General features: G+C 43.1%; 1 protein-coding gene across 2 annotated transcripts in view; it reads right to left on the bottom strand.

Moving 5' to 3' along the window:
* Positions 1–17,949, bottom strand: part of Alkal1 (ALK and LTK ligand 1) — a 30,123-nt gene extending 12,174 nt beyond the window's left edge. Inside the window, 1 exon segment of one of the 2 annotated variants that reach the window (NM_001302143.1) lies at positions 17,763–17,946. In NM_001302143.1, the coding sequence (NP_001289072.1) occupies positions 17,763–17,946 (184 nt within the window). 2 annotated transcript variants of the gene reach the window in all.
* Between the last annotated feature and the right edge of the window lie 370 nt (positions 17,950–18,319).

Here is an 18,319-nt window from a genome sequence, read left to right on the forward strand (position 1 = left end):
CTGCTATTTCTGACAGTGGCTAGACTGTCCTATAAGCCTGTGTGTCAGGAGTTCTGTAGACCTGTTTTCCTGTTTTCTTTCAGCCAGTTATGGGGACAGAGTGTTCTGCTTTCGGGCGTGTAGTTTTTCCTCTCTACAGGTCTTCAGCTGTTCCTGTGGGCCTGTGTCTTGAGTTCACCAGGCAGGTTTCTTGCAGGGGAAAAGTTGGTCCTACCTGTGGTTCCAAGGCTCAAGTTTGCTCGTGGGGTACTGCCTAAGTCCTCTCCGCGGCGGCAGCAACCGGGAAGATCTGCGCCACTCTTTCCGGGAGCCTCTGTGCACCAGGGTTCCAGATGACGTTTGGTGTTTTCCTCTGGCATCTGGATGTGCATAGAGTGCATTCTCTTCTGGTTTCCCAGGCGTGTCCGCCTCTCTGAAGGTTTAGCTCTCCCTCCCACGGGATTTGGGTGCAGAGAACTGTTTATCTGGTCTGTTTCCTTCAGGTTCCGGCGGTGTCTCAGGCGCAGGGGTCCTGCCACTCCTGGGCCCTCCCCTACGGGAACCCAGAGGCCTTATACAGTTGCCTCTTGGGCCAGGGATATGGGCAGGGGTGGGCAGTGTTGGTGGTCTCCTCCGCTCTGCAGCCTCAGGAGTGCCCACCTGACCAGGCGGTGAGGTCTCTCTCCCACCGGGTTTGGGAGCAGAGAGCTGCTGCGGGCCGGGATCCGCGGGTGTGATGATTGATTTCTTAATCATCAATTTTTGCCCATAGCGTCCTGGTATGACTTTATAAGAATTGCTAATGAATATATATATACACATATACATATATATATTCTGAGGATTTAAAGAAGATATGATTGATTTTTATATAAAAATTTAGAGTTTTGATTCTCTTAAGATTTTTTTAAGATTACTTTTAAAGATAAACAATCCTCCTTTCTTTGTAACTGGAAATTGTCTGAGAGAAATACCTTGCTTGCTTACACTTTGATAATCTATAAGAAGTTGCTTAAGTTATGAATGTACATGAGTTCCTAGGAATAATTTGTTTTCTTCACCTCAACTATGCTATGTTATTTCTTGTAAATATATTGGGAAGCATACCGGGGGTTTTTTCATAGTCATTCACTAGGAAAAAACTAGAATATAACCACATTGTAATTTTATACTGCTTCAAAGGCTTTTGATATTAACGCTATGGATGAAAAAATAAAATGTGGGGTTTGGAACATTGTTCCTTCCACTCATCAACTATGAGTGTGTGTGTGTGTGTGTGTGTGTGTGTGTATTGGAGTTTGCTCCATCCATCAAATGTGTTTATATATGTATGTGCGTGTATATGTGTAAAATGCTTGGAGACTGCTTGCTGGAGCTTTATTCTAACCATTCAATGTGTGTATGTGCATATGTCTGTCATAGTTATATAGGCATGTATGTATGAATGCATATGTGTGTGTGTGTGTGTGTGTTTGTATATAAGAGATTATTGGAGTCTGTCTTTTGCTTCATTCACTTGGTGTGTGTGTGTGGGTGTGTGTGTGTGTGTGTGTGTGTGTGTGTGAATTTTATATCTTTTCTTCTCTTTCTTGCCACCTTCTTAAGAGAGTTCAGAGGCTTTTGCTGGCCAGAGGGAGTGTCAGCCCCAGTAACTTAATCTTTACTCTCTTAAATCCCTCAAAGAAATATCTACTGAGCAATTTCTCTAATTGCTGGCTTCCATTGACAGCAGCCCTTGTCAGTATCTGCAGCAGATCCTCGTCAGCTGCCTTCCTCAGTTTACTTACCCCACATATGGCAAAGATGGTAATTAGCACTGTGGCCCGAAATAAAGAATAGAGAATAACTGTGAAGGCAGGACACAGGTTCCTGTGGGAAAATGTCAGGTGTAAGGTCCTTGTGTTGAAGACATAAAGTATACAGTGATGTGAATGTAGAGTTAGGGAAGGAGGAGAAAAGGAGGTGTTCCTTCAAGTAAACAGGTGAAACAAAAAAAGTGAATGTGGTTATACAGGGAGGTTTTTGGGAAACTCCAAAAGAAAGAATGAAACCTTGGATGAGTGAAAGCTTTTCAGAGAAGCACGTTAGAATACGGATTGACATTAGGGGTTTACTTAATGAAGGTGTGGATGTCAACAGCACCAAAACTTCCTGGAGGGCAAGATAGATAGGGATCAACTGCCCACTGCCCACCAGAAGTGACAATGCCCAGTTCTTCTCAGGCTGCACAGGTTAGGAAGGATATGGACTACAGGTGAAAATGACAAAGGAGACCCTTATATTTTGTCCTATGAAAGGTTTAATCATACAAAGCCATCCAAGACCTTAAAAATGGAAATAGAAACAATAAAAAAATCACAAATAGTCAAATCCCTGGAAATGGAAAACTTAGGAAAGAGAGGAAGGAGCTATAGATGCAAGCATTACCAAGAAAATACAAGAGATAGAAGAGAGAATCTCAGGCATAGAAGATACCATAGAAGATATTGATAATAACCAAAGAAAATACAGAGCATAAAAATCTACTAATCCAAAATGTGGAAGAATCCAGGACACAATGAAAAGACCAACTCTAAGAATAATAGGAATAGAAGAGAATGAAGATTCCCAGTTTAATGGCCAGAAAACAACTTCAACAAAATCACAGAAGAAAACACCCCCAACCTAAAGAAAGAGTTGGCAATAAAAGTACAAGAAGTCTATAGAATACCAAATATAATGGACGAGAAAAGAAAATCATTCTGTCACATAGAAATTAAGACACCAAATGCATAGAACAAAGAAAGGATATTAAAAGCTGTAAGGGAAAAAGGTCAAGTAACATATAAAGGCAGACCTAAAAGAATTACACCAGATTTTTCAACAGAGACTCTAAAAGCCAGAAGATCCTCGACAGACGTCGTGCAAATCCTAGGAGGACAAGAATGCCAGCCCAGGCTACTGTACCCAGTAAAACTCCCATTCATAAATGGAGAAACCAAAATATTCCATGACATATATATTCCAATATATGTTTACTAATCCAGCCCTACAGAAGATTCTAGAAGGAAAGCAACACAAGGAGGGAAACTATCCCAAAGGAAAACAAGAAATTAATCATATCACAACCAACCCAAAAGGAGAGAATCACAAACACACATAATTTCACCTCCAACAACAAATTAAACAGGAACTAAGAATCATCTGTCTTTAATATCTCTCAACATCAACAGACCCAATACCCCAATAAAAAGACATAAGCTAACAGACTGGATATGCAAGCAGGATCCAACATTTTGCTGCATATAAGAAACTACCTCAGAGTAAAAGGCTAGAAAAAAGTTTTCCAAGCAAATGATCCCAAGAAACAAGTGGAGTTGCCATTCCAATATCCAATTAAATAAATTTTCAACCAAAAGTTCTTAAACGAGTTTGGGAAGGATACTTCATATTCATCAAAGGAAACAGCCACTAAGATGAAATCTCAATTTTGTACATTCATGCCCCAAATGGAAGGGTACCTACATTCATAAAAGAAACTTTACTAAAGCTCAAAACACACATTGAACCACACACAATAATAGTGGGAGACTTCGACACCCCATTCTCACCAATGGACAGGTCATTGAAACAGAAACTAAACAGAGATACAGGGAAACTAGTAGATGTTATGAACCAAATGGAATATATATATATATATAGAGAGAGAGAGAGAGAGAGAGAGGGACAGAGAGAGACAGAGACAAAGAAAGAGACAGACAGACAGACAGACAGACAGACTGACTGAACATTTCACTCTAAAACATTCATAGTTTTGGTACAGAGACTGACAGGTCAATCAGTTGAGTAGAATTGAAGACCCAAAAATAAGCCCATACACTTATGGGCATTTGGTCTTTGACAAAGAAGCCAAAAACATACAATGGACAAAATAAAGCATCTTTTATATATGGTGCTGGTATAACTGGCAGTCCGTATGTAGAAAAATAAAAATAGATCTATATTTCTCACCTTGCACAAAGCTCAAGTCCAAGTGGATCAAGGACTTCAACATAAAACCAGATACACTGAATCAAATAGAAGAGAAATTGGGAAAGAGCCTCAAACTCATTGGTACAGGGGGAAATTTCCTAAACAGAATTCCAGTGACTCAGGCTCTAAGATCAATAATTGATAAATGGGACCTCATGAAACTGCAAAGCTTCTGTGACACAAAAGCTACAATCAGTAAGACAAATTGGCAACTTACAGAATGGGAAGAAATCTTCACTAATCCCACATCCAATAGAGGGTTAATATCTAAAATATGTAAGGAACTCAAAAAGCTAACATCCAAAGAACCAAATAACTCAATTAAAAATTTGGTATAGAACTAAACAGAGAATTCACAATGGCGGCATCTCAAATGACTGCGAAGCACTTAAAAAAATATTCAAAGTCCTTAGTCATCAGGAAAGTGAAAATCAAAAGGATGCTAAGATTCTACCATACAACAATCAGAATGACTAAGATTTAAAAAAAAAAAAAAAACGCTCAGGTGACAGCAGATGTTGGCAAGGATGTGGAGAAAGAGGAGTACTCCTTCATTGCTGGTGGCATTGCAAGCTGGTACAACCACTCTGGAAATCAATCTGGACCTTCCTCAGAAAATTGGAAAGACGCATACCTGAGGATCCAGCTATACCTCTCTTGGGCATATACCCCAAAGATGCCTCTGCATACCAGAGGGACACATGCTCCACAATGTTCATAGCAACCTTATTTGTAATAGCCAGAAGCTGGAAACAACCCAGACATCCCACAATGGAAGAATAGATACAGAAAATGTGGTACATTTATACAATGGAATACTATTCAGCTATGAAGAATGAGGCCATCATGAGTTTTGCAGGCAAATGGATGGAACTAGGAAATATTATCCTGAGTGAGGCAACCCAGACCCAAAGGTCATGAATGGCATGTACTCACTAATAAGTGGATATTAGCCAAGAAGTACCAAATACATAGGGTACCACCCACAGATACTAAGAACTTTAACAAGCAGAAAGACCAAATGAGGATGCTTCAGTCCCACTTAGTAGGGAGATGAAAATAATCACAGGAGGCAGAAGGAGGGAGGGATTTGGGTGGAGGAGGGGAAGGAGAGGGAAAGTGGAAAGGACCAGGTATTGGGGGGCAGGAGAGAAGCCCAGAGGGCCAGCAGAATGAATGGAAATAATGTAGCCTCAGAAGGTAGGAGTTGGAGAGATCCTCTAGAAAGTACCAGAGACCTGGGAGGTGAGAGACTCTCAGGACTCCATGGGAGTGACCTTAGATGAGATGCCCAACAGTGAGGAGAGGAAACAGAAAGAATCTACGTCCAATAGATAAACAGGGCCTCAAGACAAGGCCAACTGACAGTAGAAATTTCTGACCCAGAAGTGTTCCTGTCTAAGAACTGCAGGGCAAAAACAGAGAAGAGACTAGGGGAAAGGCAGTCCAGTGACAGGCCCACCTGGGGAGACACCAAGGCCTGACACTATTACTGATGCTAAATGTGCTTACAGACAGGAGTGTAGCATGGCTGTTCACTGAGAGGCTTAACCAGCAGCTGACTGAGACAAATGCAGATACTTACAGCCAAACTTTGGACTGAAATCGGGGACCCCTTGATTGAATTAGGGAAAGTCTAGAAGAAGCTGAGGAGGAGGGTGACCCTACAGAAACACCAGCAGTCTCGACTAACCCAGAACCCTGGGAGCTCCCAGACACTAAGCCACCAACCAGACAGCATACAGAAGCTGGTCTAAGGCCCTGGACACATATACAGCAGAGAACTGCCTGGTCTCAGTGGGAGAAGATGTTCCTAGTTATGGAGAGATTTGAGGTCCCAGGGAGAGGGAGGCCTGGTGGAGGGGGAGCATCCTCTTGGAGACAGGAGGGAGGAGGCATGGCATTCGGAACTGTGGGAGGGAGACCAGCAGAGGAAGATGGCTGGATGGTAAATAAATTAAAAAAAGAAAAGAAAGATTAAATCATGTTTTGTTTTTCTTTTCTAGATCTGTCTTCTAAAAAATCAATTACAATTTAAATGAATATAGAGTTAATTCATATTTGTCTACAAGATAATAAGTGCATTTTGTGGCATAAAAATATATCCTCTGAAATTCAAACCACTTACACTATTTGTTTATGCAAGTGACTTACATAATCAAACATAATGGTTATGTTATCTAGAATAAAACGAACTACTTATAAAAGTCATATTTAATCATGTTTATTTATAAATCACCATCCTAGTAATTGTAATTCCATTAGCCTGACCATGACCAAGAATATAGCCACCTGTGACTGCATTTCTTCACTGAGCATGACAGAGGAGTCAAATTACTTCTGAAGAGAGGTCAAATGCTGTCAAGTTTCATTTTAGTTTCATTCAAAGGTGGAATTTATATTAAAGGGAAGTTATTTCTACTTTCAGATGTGGGAAAGGAAGAATTTGTCCTGGGGAAGGCCAGCAGGAAACCTCTCAGCAAGGACAAATTTCATTCAGAACTGGGGTGGTTCAGAGAAATCCCTCAGTGGGAAGTCATCTCTAGAAGCTCTTATATGTTTACTAGAGGAGGGGAGAGAAAGGAGGACCCTTTGTCATCCAAAGTGTCCTTGGAGATCTATTGGGAACAATAGAGGGATGGAATGAAGAGTTGGAGGAACAAAGCTGAGGTCAGATGCTTTGATTCAGCAGGGAGAGGAGAGAGAGAGGAGAGAGAGAGAGAGAGAGAGAGAGAGAGAGAGAGAGAGAGAGAGAGAGAGAGAGAGAGAGAGAGGCAATCAGGAGATTACCAAGGTCACTTTCCTTATCACGGGAGCTGGATTCTACTTCTGAAAACACTGGCCTGTGACTTTATCCAAAGGAAGCCTAGTAAAGCTTCTGCCAGAATGGGAATAAAGTGTGCTTTGTTTTTAGAGAGTAGAACAGGATTCGGATGTAGTTGGACTGAGGGAGGGCTCATCATCTCTTGGCCTTTTCAGTGGACCCTTTCAGAGACCCTTTCAGTGGACTTTTGTCTATTGTGAGCATTTTCTCTTCTTAGAACAATGAGGATTTTAGCACCCAAGTTGCTAACAGTGGTGTGTCTTTCTTTCCTCCTTGATGTCACCTGCTCTTGAAAGGAAACTGGTCCTTCCCAGTTCCTTAAGCTCTCCAGCACATCAGCAGCTTGGTGCTATGATATTCTACTTAATGAAGTTTCTCTTCTTTTCTGGTAATTTCCATTCTTCATTTCCTGTGGGATTTTGTTTTGTGTCTGGAAACACTTCAGATTTTACTTTATATTGATCCTCACTGTCTGGCATTTCTGCTACAAAACTGCCTCTTCTCTCTGCAAGGTTTTACTGTACTCTGTAAAGTTATCACTTGCCTTAGCGACTTTAGATTCCTGCAGGAAACTAGCTGTCTTTCTTTTGGAGAGGGGTTTCTTTAAAGGAGCATGTGACTCTGTTACATGAGTCTGTTCCTTTTGAGTTCCCTTTGGCACTAAATGGAACACCTTTCTGTGATTCACTGCACTTGAATCGTTTGCCACCATTGGTCACACCTTCTTCAAGCATGGCATCCCAGTCTTCTTAACTGGCCAGCAAACATGGAATGATTGGAGGTCACTTTTTGAAAATTGTGACAGCCTTTCTGCACACTCTTTGGATTCTTAGGGAGTTTTCTATCTATTCCAGTCACCTAGTCTTCCCATTCTTCAGCTTCCTATAGATGCCTTTTCTAGCTTTTGAAGTTGGTAATTCTCATTCACACTAGTATTCATTGATCGTTCAGGTCACTTTTTTTTTATTTGAAGTACCCTGAGCATCCTTTTGGCTTCAGCTGCTTGTAATCTGGGAACTTCAGCTAGTGACAGTATCTTTTACTAAGTACCAGCCATTAATCTGTTTTGTGCAGAATGTTCAGATATCTTTTAGTTCTTTCTCTAGAAATAGTATATCATCATGCTTCAACATGGACCCCTCTGTGGTGGTTTGAATATGCTTGGCTCAGGGAATGGCACCATTTGGAGGTGCAGCCTTGTTGGAGTAGGTGTGGTGTTGTTGGAGGAAATGTGTCACTATGGGCATGGTCTTTGAGACCTTCCTTTTAGCTGTCTGGATGCCAGTCCTCTCCCGTTTGCCTTCAGAACCAAGATGTAGAACTCTCAACTCCTCCACCACCATGCCTGCCTGGATGCTGTCATGCTTTCACCGTGATGATAAAAGACTGAACCTCTGAACCTGTAAGCCAGCCCCAATTAAATATTGTCCTGATAAGAATTGCCTTGTTCATGGTGTCTGTTCACAGCAGTAAAACTCTAACTAGGATACCCTTTCTCAAGTGTCTCTCCATTTGCCTCCAACTTTCTGCTTGTGTTGATTCCTTCCCAGATGCTTCTAAGCCTTCATGGATTTTTTGGCTTTTAAGCAATTCAAACTTTTTCAAGTAGTTCATGTTTTTCTTCATATTTTCCTCAATGAGTCCTAAAAGCTCTAGAACAACATCTTTCTCCCCCCACATGGAACAGCCTATTAATCAGTGGAAAGACTCTCTAGAACACCAAGAGAACAGCAAACAATAGTGACACACAGGATCAATTTTCATGAAAATTAGAGGCTGTGGTCTGGTCTTCACAAAGCAGTGCCACACTCTACACGGTTCTCCCAGGACCAGCATCAGTAGGGCAGTAGGGGATCTGGGCCATTCCTGGGTTTCTGTGTGAGACTAGGTGGTTGCATAGGTTATTTGGGCCTCTGGTGCCAACTGGGCCACAACACAAAACACACCATGGCCTTCAGAACTGAATACTAGGTGATAGTGGGGCAGGCTATTTCTACATATGAACAGGATAAGAAATGCACATTACTGCACCTGGCTTTACATGGATTCTGGGTATTTGAACTGAGTTCCTCCTCATGCTGGCACCCACTGAGCTCTCTCCATTGGATACTTCTGTAATTTTCCATCTAATGCTTTCTTTTTAAGTCCTCATTGGGTTATTGTATGTGTATGGGTGTTTTCCCTATATGTATATCTGTGTACCATGTACATAAAGTGTGTGCCCTCTGATGCCAGAAAAGGCCATTGGAATACCTGGGACTGGAGTTTTCCACAGCTGTGAGTCACCATGTGGATGCCGAGAGTCAATCCTGTGTTCTCTTGCTTATCAGTCAGTGTTTTAACCACTGAGATGCACCTCCAAGTTCCATGTAACACTTTCAACCCTTGAGTGGCCATAGATCTGTGAACACTTTAAAATTAGCAGTAAGGGTAAGGCTTCAAGTTCCCACAGACATAGGAGGGAAACACCACCTGTCTATCTGTCTCCTAACATCAGCAAAGATCTTAGAAATCTGCACCTACACATTTGAGAGTTTTCTTACAGACGTAAAAATGAAAAACAAAGGAGAAAATGTATGATTGAAATGGAATTTTAGGGCTAGGAAAATGGCTTAGTAGCTAAAGGTGCTTGCTGCCAAGAGTAAGACCGAGGTTCAATCACTGGCACCCACATGATAGAACTGACTACCGCAAGTTCTCTGCATGTGTGCGTCACCAAACGCACACTCATGCACACGCACATAGGCAAATAAATTTAATAAAAAATCTAAAGGATTGAAAACCTGTAACTTCCCTAGGTAATCTCTGATTAAAAAGTACTGTTCTGGGAAGAAAGAAATACTGGGTGATTCTATCAACTTCCTGCATGGAATTTCTTTACTTTGTAGTGAGATAAATGGGTTCTTCAAGCAGATAACTGTCACTGCCAAAAGCACCGTGAATGGGGAGAAATCCATTCATGTAAGTGAGCTCTGGCCACTCATAATGAGTGTTTATGATCAGAGCTACTGGGCCCAACAGACAGCAGACATCTGGTTGTAGTGCCTGCCAAACACAAAAGTGGAGCAAAATCATATGTATCCTTCCCACCTTGACCTCTTCCCACACTAACAGTTTTCGGGGGAAACAAATAGCTATAAGCTATTCTACAAATAAAATATTAACATGTGGTAAAACCAAGGGCGATGGACATGCTTGTTTGACTATACTAATCATTTCCTTGTGCAGATGTACAACAAAGCATCAGGCTCTGAACGTTAATTATATTTTATAAAAACATTTTAAGAAAGAACCGACATAACTAGTCAGGGTGGCACATGTCAGTAATCTTGGCCCTCAGGAGGCTGAAGCAGGAGGACCTGGCTTAAGTTCAGCCTGGACTATATAGCAAAACTTTGTCTTGAAAAACCAAACAGATTATACCTTCTGTCTTGGTAATAGGCAAAGTCACAGAAAATATTTTCACCATTTCACTCGGGAGAAATTGTTCATCACCAGTTACTATAGTATGGCTGTCTAATTGGACAGAGAGATGCCTTCCATATTTATAATAAGAGAATGTGGATTACATAAAATAGAATTCTATTATTACGCAAGTGCTGGCAGTATCCAAATATATCTAGGATATTTTGAGATTTTTTCATAAATATAACTATGAGACATGTTTGAGTATTTTTGAACACAGAGAGATATAAAGGAAAAAAGATGTGATGTTGAAAAATACGTAAAGGTGCCTCATCCCTGCTCCCTGAAGTGCAATCTTAGGAATCTCCAAGATGAGCCTGTATTTTGCATGCCAATGATTTGAATAAGGATTAGAAGCCTTCAGAGTGTTTGGAAATGGTCACCAGAAACAAGAAGACAAGATACAGGGCTGGTCCCAGGGTAGGGAGGAAGGCTGGCGGTTCAGTTGAACACGGAAGACCAGTGATTCAATCAATCCTAGCTGTGTAATAAAACCTCCACAAACTGTTCAAGATGCTGGGACTTTAGAACTTACAGGTAGCTGGGCACATGGAGAGCAGTGGAGGGTGACTTCCACTCGCAGGGCATGGAGGTCAGTGACTTTCCCTGGCCTTGATTTTTTTAATCGTTTTTTATGAAAAAACAAACGAAGGTAGGTATAGTATTTCCCTGAGTTCTGTTAGTTGATCTAGCAAATTAAACCAGTTTGTAGCTGTTTATCAAGGAAATCAGACTGGAGTTAGCACTTGCATAGAGGACTAGAAGTGGAATCAGGAAACTGTCTTAGATAGGGTTTTACTGCTGTGAACAGACACCGAGACGAAAGCAACTCTTATAAGGACAACATTTAATTAGGGCTCACGGGTTCAGAGGTTCAGTCCATTATCATTAAGGCTGGAGTATGGCAGCATCCAAGCAAATGTGGAGCTGGAGGTGATGGGAGTTCTACATCTTCATCCAAAAGGAGACAGGAGAAGACTAGCTTCCAAGCAGCTAGAAAGAGGGTCTTAAAACCCACTCCTATGGCGACACACTTCCTTCAACAAGGTCACACTTTCTAATAGTGCCACGGAGGCCATGGTGAATCCCATTTCACATAGGTGTACACCTAAACTAGGCTGCAGACAAAGTGTCCTCCACACCACACATAGAAAGCCACCACAAACACACATACCCCTTCATACAAACCTCCTACACACATACATGGTCAAACCAGTTTCCTTAAACAGGTAATCCCTGCCTTTGTACCTTGGCTCCTTTGCTTTCTTATGTGGAATCCTCTCCTCTGTCAGCACAGGCCATAACGCCCAACATGTGATCCATTTGGAGTTAGATAAATACAATAGTTTGCTTGAAGCACAATTTTAAGATATCTTGATTTTGTGTTTTCCCATACTGCAACCCTAATTAATACCAAGTTAATTTAGTTTTCTCTGTTCAGGGGTAGTCCAACTCACGCTCAACAGTCAGAAATGTCAGGTGCTTTGAATTGAGATTAGTGTGAAGTAAGATCACTCACTTGGACCCTGTCTCCACATGGACAGCATCAAGATTGAGCTGGATGTGAGAACACCAGGTGGTGTCCAGGGCAAAGTAGACTGTGTGCTGCTTGTGCAGAGAAAACGCTATGCTTTTTGATGTCACAGACGTCTTCCATTTTGACTGCTGGGGCAGAAGAGTGTGGAAAGGCAGTTCGTTTTTACCATGGAATCCAAAATGTGCGAACAGAATTCCATCAGGCAAAGATAAAAGAAGCATATTGGAGAACACAGCCAGACAGGTGGGAAGGGTGGAGTAGGGATAGCATCTGAACAGGTGAGCCTGTTACTGCCACTAACTATGAAAAGAGAAACATTCAAAAAGGGAGCAATGTCCTGGAGAGAAAGCAGAATGTGCCTTCAGTCATCTTAAATGTTTAAGTGAAAAGTACATCCATCTACCTAGAGCCTCTTTTCCTTTTCTATCTGATTCTTGGTCCGACATTGCCTTTTAGTGGACTTAGGACTTTTTGGGAAAGTGAAGAAAAGCCATGGCAGATTTATAACTGGAGAGGGGCCACATCCCATGTTACTTAATAAAGGATGTCATTTGCAATTGTTTAGAATGACCTCCCTAAAGGGATCTTCAGTTTCCTTTAAGGCTCCACCATCAGCATGGCCTCACATTTACACAACCCTTCTGAGACTCTGACTTTAGAAATTTTATAGAATTAATGAAAGTGTGTATAGGTCACAAAAGGGGAGGTATCAAAGTCAAAATTTTCTTTTATATTTCTGTTTGCTCACATTTCATGACAATTTCCTTCTGATCTCAAAATTCTCCAAAATTCCATCACAGCTCATTTTCAGCTTTCTGACCTTGTCTACATGTGAACACATGGACAGCTTTTTATGACAGAGTTTGGAGTTCCATTTGAGCTTCTTCCTGTTATAGTGATGATGAGCCAGTATCAGGGGTCAGGAAGAAAGAGCGAAGAAACACACATTTTAGTGCTCATCCAAGTCAGAAGCAGGAATATTGTAAGAGGTACAGAGACCATGGAACAACAGATTCCAGGCATTTGACGCACCAGTTATTAGCAAAAGTGAATTGACAATCAAAATCCTCACAATCAAAAGTCTGTCAAAGAGACCTCAGATATTGTTGCATGACTAATTCAATTGAAAAATGCCTTCATGAATGGCAGCCAGGCTATAGGGAAGAAGGGAAAGCCATAGGTGGTTAATCACTAGTGTTTCTGGGAGCCAAACACCCCATCACTACCACCCCTGATCAAACAATTCTAGGGAGAGAATCCTGGCTGGCAACTCTTGTCCCAGGCTTTATGCTTATTGTCCCTTATGCTTGGGAATGGCCCTCCCACCTCCACTCTTGCCTTCGATTTAGGAAAGGAAGCTAACTAACTTACTTAAAGGGGACAATGTACAACTCAATGCCATGATACTGTAAAACTCATAGTTGGCTTTCCTGGTGTACAACTCAGAAACTGCTTGGAATCTTGGAAATGCTAATATGTTAAAAAGATGACTGAGGAGTGGTAGCTTCTGAATAGCTTCAAGATGGGTCTGATGGGTTAGCTGATCACCACTGCCCAGTGATTCAATTTTATCTACGCAATGAAACCACCACCAAAATGTGAAAGCTCCAAGTTTAGGGTTTTTGGATAGCTGAACATGAAGACTCACTGGGGGAGGGGGTGTTTGCTCTCACATACACTTCCTCTGTACCCCATCTTATGCACATCTTCATCAGTAGCTATTATGATACCGTTTATGGGCCACTGTAGCAAATTAGTGTAAATCTGAGGACACGGTATGGGAATCTTGCTTCTTATTTTGCTAGAGGCACAGAATCACAAGTAAAACCACCTGGAGATTGCAGTTGGCATTGGAGGCAGTGACAGTCTTAGAGACAGTCCTTAACTTGTGGGTTCTGACTCTCATCTTCAAGAGATGGTAAATGCCAGAAGCAAGTTAAATTGGAACCCCATCTGGTGTTTACTGCAGAACTGCTTCTGTGGCGTGCAGGGAAATCCACCACAGTGCAGTGCCAGAGATGATCGGTGTGGCCACAGTACCAGAGGAGAAGCTGCATCTGAGGTAGTTTATTCACTCACGTGCAGCAAGAATTCTAGAACTTAAGTCTAAAAATATGGGGAGCGGTGTGTGTGTGTGTGTGTGTGTGTGTGTGTGTGTGTGTGTGTGTGAAAAGGATGGAGGAAAATTGAAGTGAGGAACACAAAAAGACTTCCACTTCCCTCACATAACAACTCAGTGGGAGTTCCAGGACACTCTAAAGCCTCCTGGGTTTGCTTGGTCTTCTCACCAGCTCAAGCTGGGTGATCTTGCAGGTTCTGTTTCAGACTCACAGAGGGCAATTGCCAGCTTGTCCACAAGAATGACAGTCCTCACCCTCAAGGACCTGGGAGATGTTTCCTCCTGGGTGAGTTATAACCCCTTGCCACTCCTATGAGAACTTCCAGATGGGAACTTGTCTTCCTGTATTCATGTCCTTGTTTTTCCCTGATCTATGTCAAGAGTTTCATTCATAGACTCAGAGGTAACCAGCCACCCTTTCTCTCCCCATGTAAACAAGTTACAGGAATCAAAAGATAAGGTCACCTCAAACAGCTGCAGAAAGCAATGGATTTTGGGGGTGAGCCATAGCTCTTTTTTTTTTTCAGGCTATACTATTTTTATATCTTCTCTGTCATTGGGAGAAGGGGTATTGTGGATTGAATCTAGGGCCTCACATGTGCTAGGAACGTGTTCTACCAAAGAACTATATCTTCCAATTCCCTTCTATGTCTTTAACCAGAGAAATCATATTAAATGAAAGTAAAACAGGTAAAGTTCATGTGCTACCATAAATGATTTTGCAATTTCAGGTTTTTCCTTACATTCCTTTTGTATTCCAAAGCTATACTAGTACCTGAGATAAATATTTTTGTTAGCAATAATCTTCAAGTCAAGGTGGATAACTAATGTGATATACTTCCCCCATACTGAATGCCTCTTCTGTCTCATCTGGAGGGCATCCAAATAAATAGGCTTGGAATAGACCCCTATATTAGCTACAATGCCTTACTGTCACTTTCCTCTGCTTTCCTCCCTACCTGGCTCACTTAGTCTGTCCATGTGCAGTGCCTTCCTCTCTCTCTCTCTCTCCCTGAGACATATTGTGAAAGGAAGACACACTTGTTTTCCTATCAATCTTCTTAGTCTCACTTCTCTGCAAGATTTGTACCATGGGAAGTAATTTCTCAGTAGAAGCTATGGGGTGACTAGGTAATATTTATGCCATAACTTGTAAGAAAAGTATGGTTTACCTCTTACCCCAACACTTGGGATGTGGATGGAGGAAGATTTCTCCAAACTCAAGGTCAGCCTGATAGCCTGAACTATGGGATAAAACCTAGAAAAGAAAAGGAAAGGGAAAAAACAGAAAGGGAGAAGGAAAGAAAGAAAGAGAGAAGGAAAGAAAGAAAGGAAGGAAGGAAGGAAGGAAGGAAGGAAGACAGAAGAAAAAAGAAAGAGACTAAAAAATCAGTACCTCCTATTTTCTTAAAGAAACCGCCTGTTGTCTTAAAACAATAACTTCATGAAACTTGCAGGCAAATGGATGGAACTTGAAAATATTGAGTGAGGTAACTCAATCACAAGAGAACACACATGATACGCACTCATGGAAAAGTGGATATTAGCCAAAAAGAAGCTTGGCATACCCAAGATACAACTCACAGGCCATATGAAACCCAAGAAGAAAGAAGAGCACACCAAAGTGTGGATGCTACAGTCCTCCTCAGAAGGGGGAAGAAAATAATCTTGGGAAGTAGAGAGAGAGGGGGATCTGATAGAGAGAGAGGGTGAAGGGGGGCAGTTCAGGTATGGAAGGAGATAGGGAATAAGTACAGAGGGTCAGAATTTGAAAGGAGATGTGTAGCAATGGGGTATGGGGACTGGGAGTAGCCACCAAAAAGTCCCAGATGCCAGGGACCCAAGAGGTTCCCAGGTCCCAACAAGAAGGGCATCAGTTGAAATACCCAACCAAGGGGAGATAGAACCTATAGAGACCATATCCAGTGATAGGCACATCCCTCAGTTTAGGGATAGGGCCATCCATCTACCTCAAAAAAATTAATCCAGAATTCTTCCTCAAAAGGAATTACAGGAACGAAGAGTGAAGCAAAGACCTAAGGAAAGGCCATCAAGAGACTGACCCACCTACGGATCCATCCCATCTGCAGACATCAAACTCAGACATTACTGCTGATGCCAAGAAGCTTGCTGACAGGAGCTGGATATAGCTGTCCCCTGAGAAGCTGTGCCAGAGCCTGACTAATACAGATGCAGATATATGCAGCCAAAAATTGGACTGAGCTTGGGACCCCAATGGAGAAGTTGGGGCAAGGACAGAAGGAGCTGAAGGGGTTTGCAACCCCATAAGAACAACAGTATCAACCTACCAGATCCCCCAAAGCTCCCAAGGACTAAACCAACAGCCAAAGAGTACACATGGGGGGTCCCATGGCTCCAGCTGGGTATGTAGCAGAGGATGGCCATATCTGGCATCACTGGGAGAAGAGCCCCTTAGTCCTGTGGAGGTTCAATGATCCAGGGTAGAGGAATGCTAGGGTGCTGAGGCAGGATTTGGTGGGCAGATGGGGGAGGACCCTCATAGATAGAGGTAGGGAAGGAAGAGGGCATAGTGATTTGTGAAGGGGAATCTGGAAAGCGGGATAACGTTTGAAATGTAAATAAGTAAAATAAACAAAGAAAAAAGAGAAAGGAAGGAAGAAAGAAAGGAAAGGAAGGAAGGGAGAGAGAGAGAGAGAGGAAGAGAAAGAAAGAAAGAAAGAAAGAAAGAAAGAAAGAGAGAGAGAGAGAGAAAGAAAGAAAGAAAGAAGTCCTCACCTTCTGTTTTCTTAAAAGTGAAGCTTGAGCTGCTTATGGTAGAAAATGCTAACAATCCTAAGGCTAAGCCAGGAGGCTGAGAAGTGGGGGCTACAAAGTGAGACTCTGCTTCAGACAAAAGGGAATCAAAATGAATGGAGGGAGAAGAGAAGGAAGGCAGAAAATAAGGCTCAAGGGAGAGAGGGAGGGAGGGAAGGAGGGAAGGTGAAGAAGAGGCCTTGGCTGCAGTGATATAATTGAACTGACCCACCCCTGTGCTTGCTTTGTCCTCTCAGCAGTTTCCATGGAGGACAAGGGGAAGATCCGTTGCTCCAGCCTCCACCTTGCTCTGTAACTACAGACTTAAGTAAAGACACCCTAAAGTGGCTTCTCTCTTCCCAGCAGTCCTTCCTCTATACCTCCTGTTCCCCAGGCTTTCTCCCCTTCCTTCCCATTCATACATCTCTGTGTGTAGGTGTCTTGCGGTACTGGTGCTGTATCCTGACAGCTTTTCCTAACTTCTTCCTAAGCATCTTGCTAGCAGGAATATCCTGAGTTGGCATGGGAAGAGGTGGTAGCATTTAGGGTCCTTCTAATTGACCCAGGGAAAAGCATGATCAGCCATGGCAGCTTACTGAAATTAACACGCCAGCCGCCCATTCCCCGGGACCAGCTTGAAGAGGGAAGAAAGAGATTTTCCAGAATGTTAGGTGCCTGAAGACTGCCATGTTAGTAGAACTCCAGAAGACCAAGAGCAGAGGTATTGACAGGTGCTTAAGTTGTCCATCTTCCTGGAAGGCTGGGTTGCAACCCAGGTCTTTCCACAGTTGGGTTAATACCTCCCACGGTTAGGAAGGAGCATATAAAGCTGATTTACCCCCCACCCCCACCCCAAAACGAGTTTTGTGGTCGAATTCTGAGTCGAGGCAAATATAGTAAGCTGGCTACTTCCTTCCCAGGGAAAGATTCCCAGGACTCTACAGGTGTCCACCCTCTTCTCTGCTTAATTCAGCCATCCTGACACCAGCTTGCCCAGCTTTAAGAGTGGTCAGGCTCTAGCAAGGGCAGATCAAGGGACGGGCATGGCTTACCTGTGCTCCGGGAGGTTCTGGGAGCCAGGCGAGTCCCTGTCACAGGGAGGAAAAGCTGTGGCAAGAGCTCAGTGACACGCGCCGCCCTGCGTCCCCGGGGCCGCCCCTGAGTCCCGGGTGGGGACAAAGCCAAAGCCAGCAGCAACAGTAGGAGCACCCGGGTGCTGAGCTTAGCCAGCCACATGGCCTCGGCGTCCGGAGCGGGGAGTGCAACTAGGGTGGCAGTGGGACTTGGAGGCGCGGGTGGCTAGGTCTAAGCGCTCCGGGGCGCGGGGCGGGGATCGGAGGCGGGGCGGCTCTGGGGGGACAGGAGAACCCAGGATGAGGGCGGGTCAGGACACAGGACCATCGGGAGCACATGCGGCCTCCCTGGGACCCTTTCCTGGTCTCCAGGACGTGGGGCAGAGACGGGGCCAAGTCACACTGCGAGTCACAGGTTCTACCCGGCTCTGCCTCAGGCCTTGTGATCTCTGGGCCATGGCTTCTGCTGGTCCATGGGATCAAAAGCAACTTGTAGCTCTGGACTCAAGAAAGCGGATGGGGTTTCTGCTGGCAGA

This window comes from Rattus norvegicus, chromosome 5, assembly GCF_021556685.1.
Source record: "Rattus norvegicus strain SHRSP/BbbUtx chromosome 5, alternate assembly SHRSP_T2T, whole genome shotgun sequence".
In the NCBI taxonomy this organism is placed as follows: domain Eukaryota; kingdom Metazoa; phylum Chordata; class Mammalia; order Rodentia; family Muridae; genus Rattus; species Rattus norvegicus.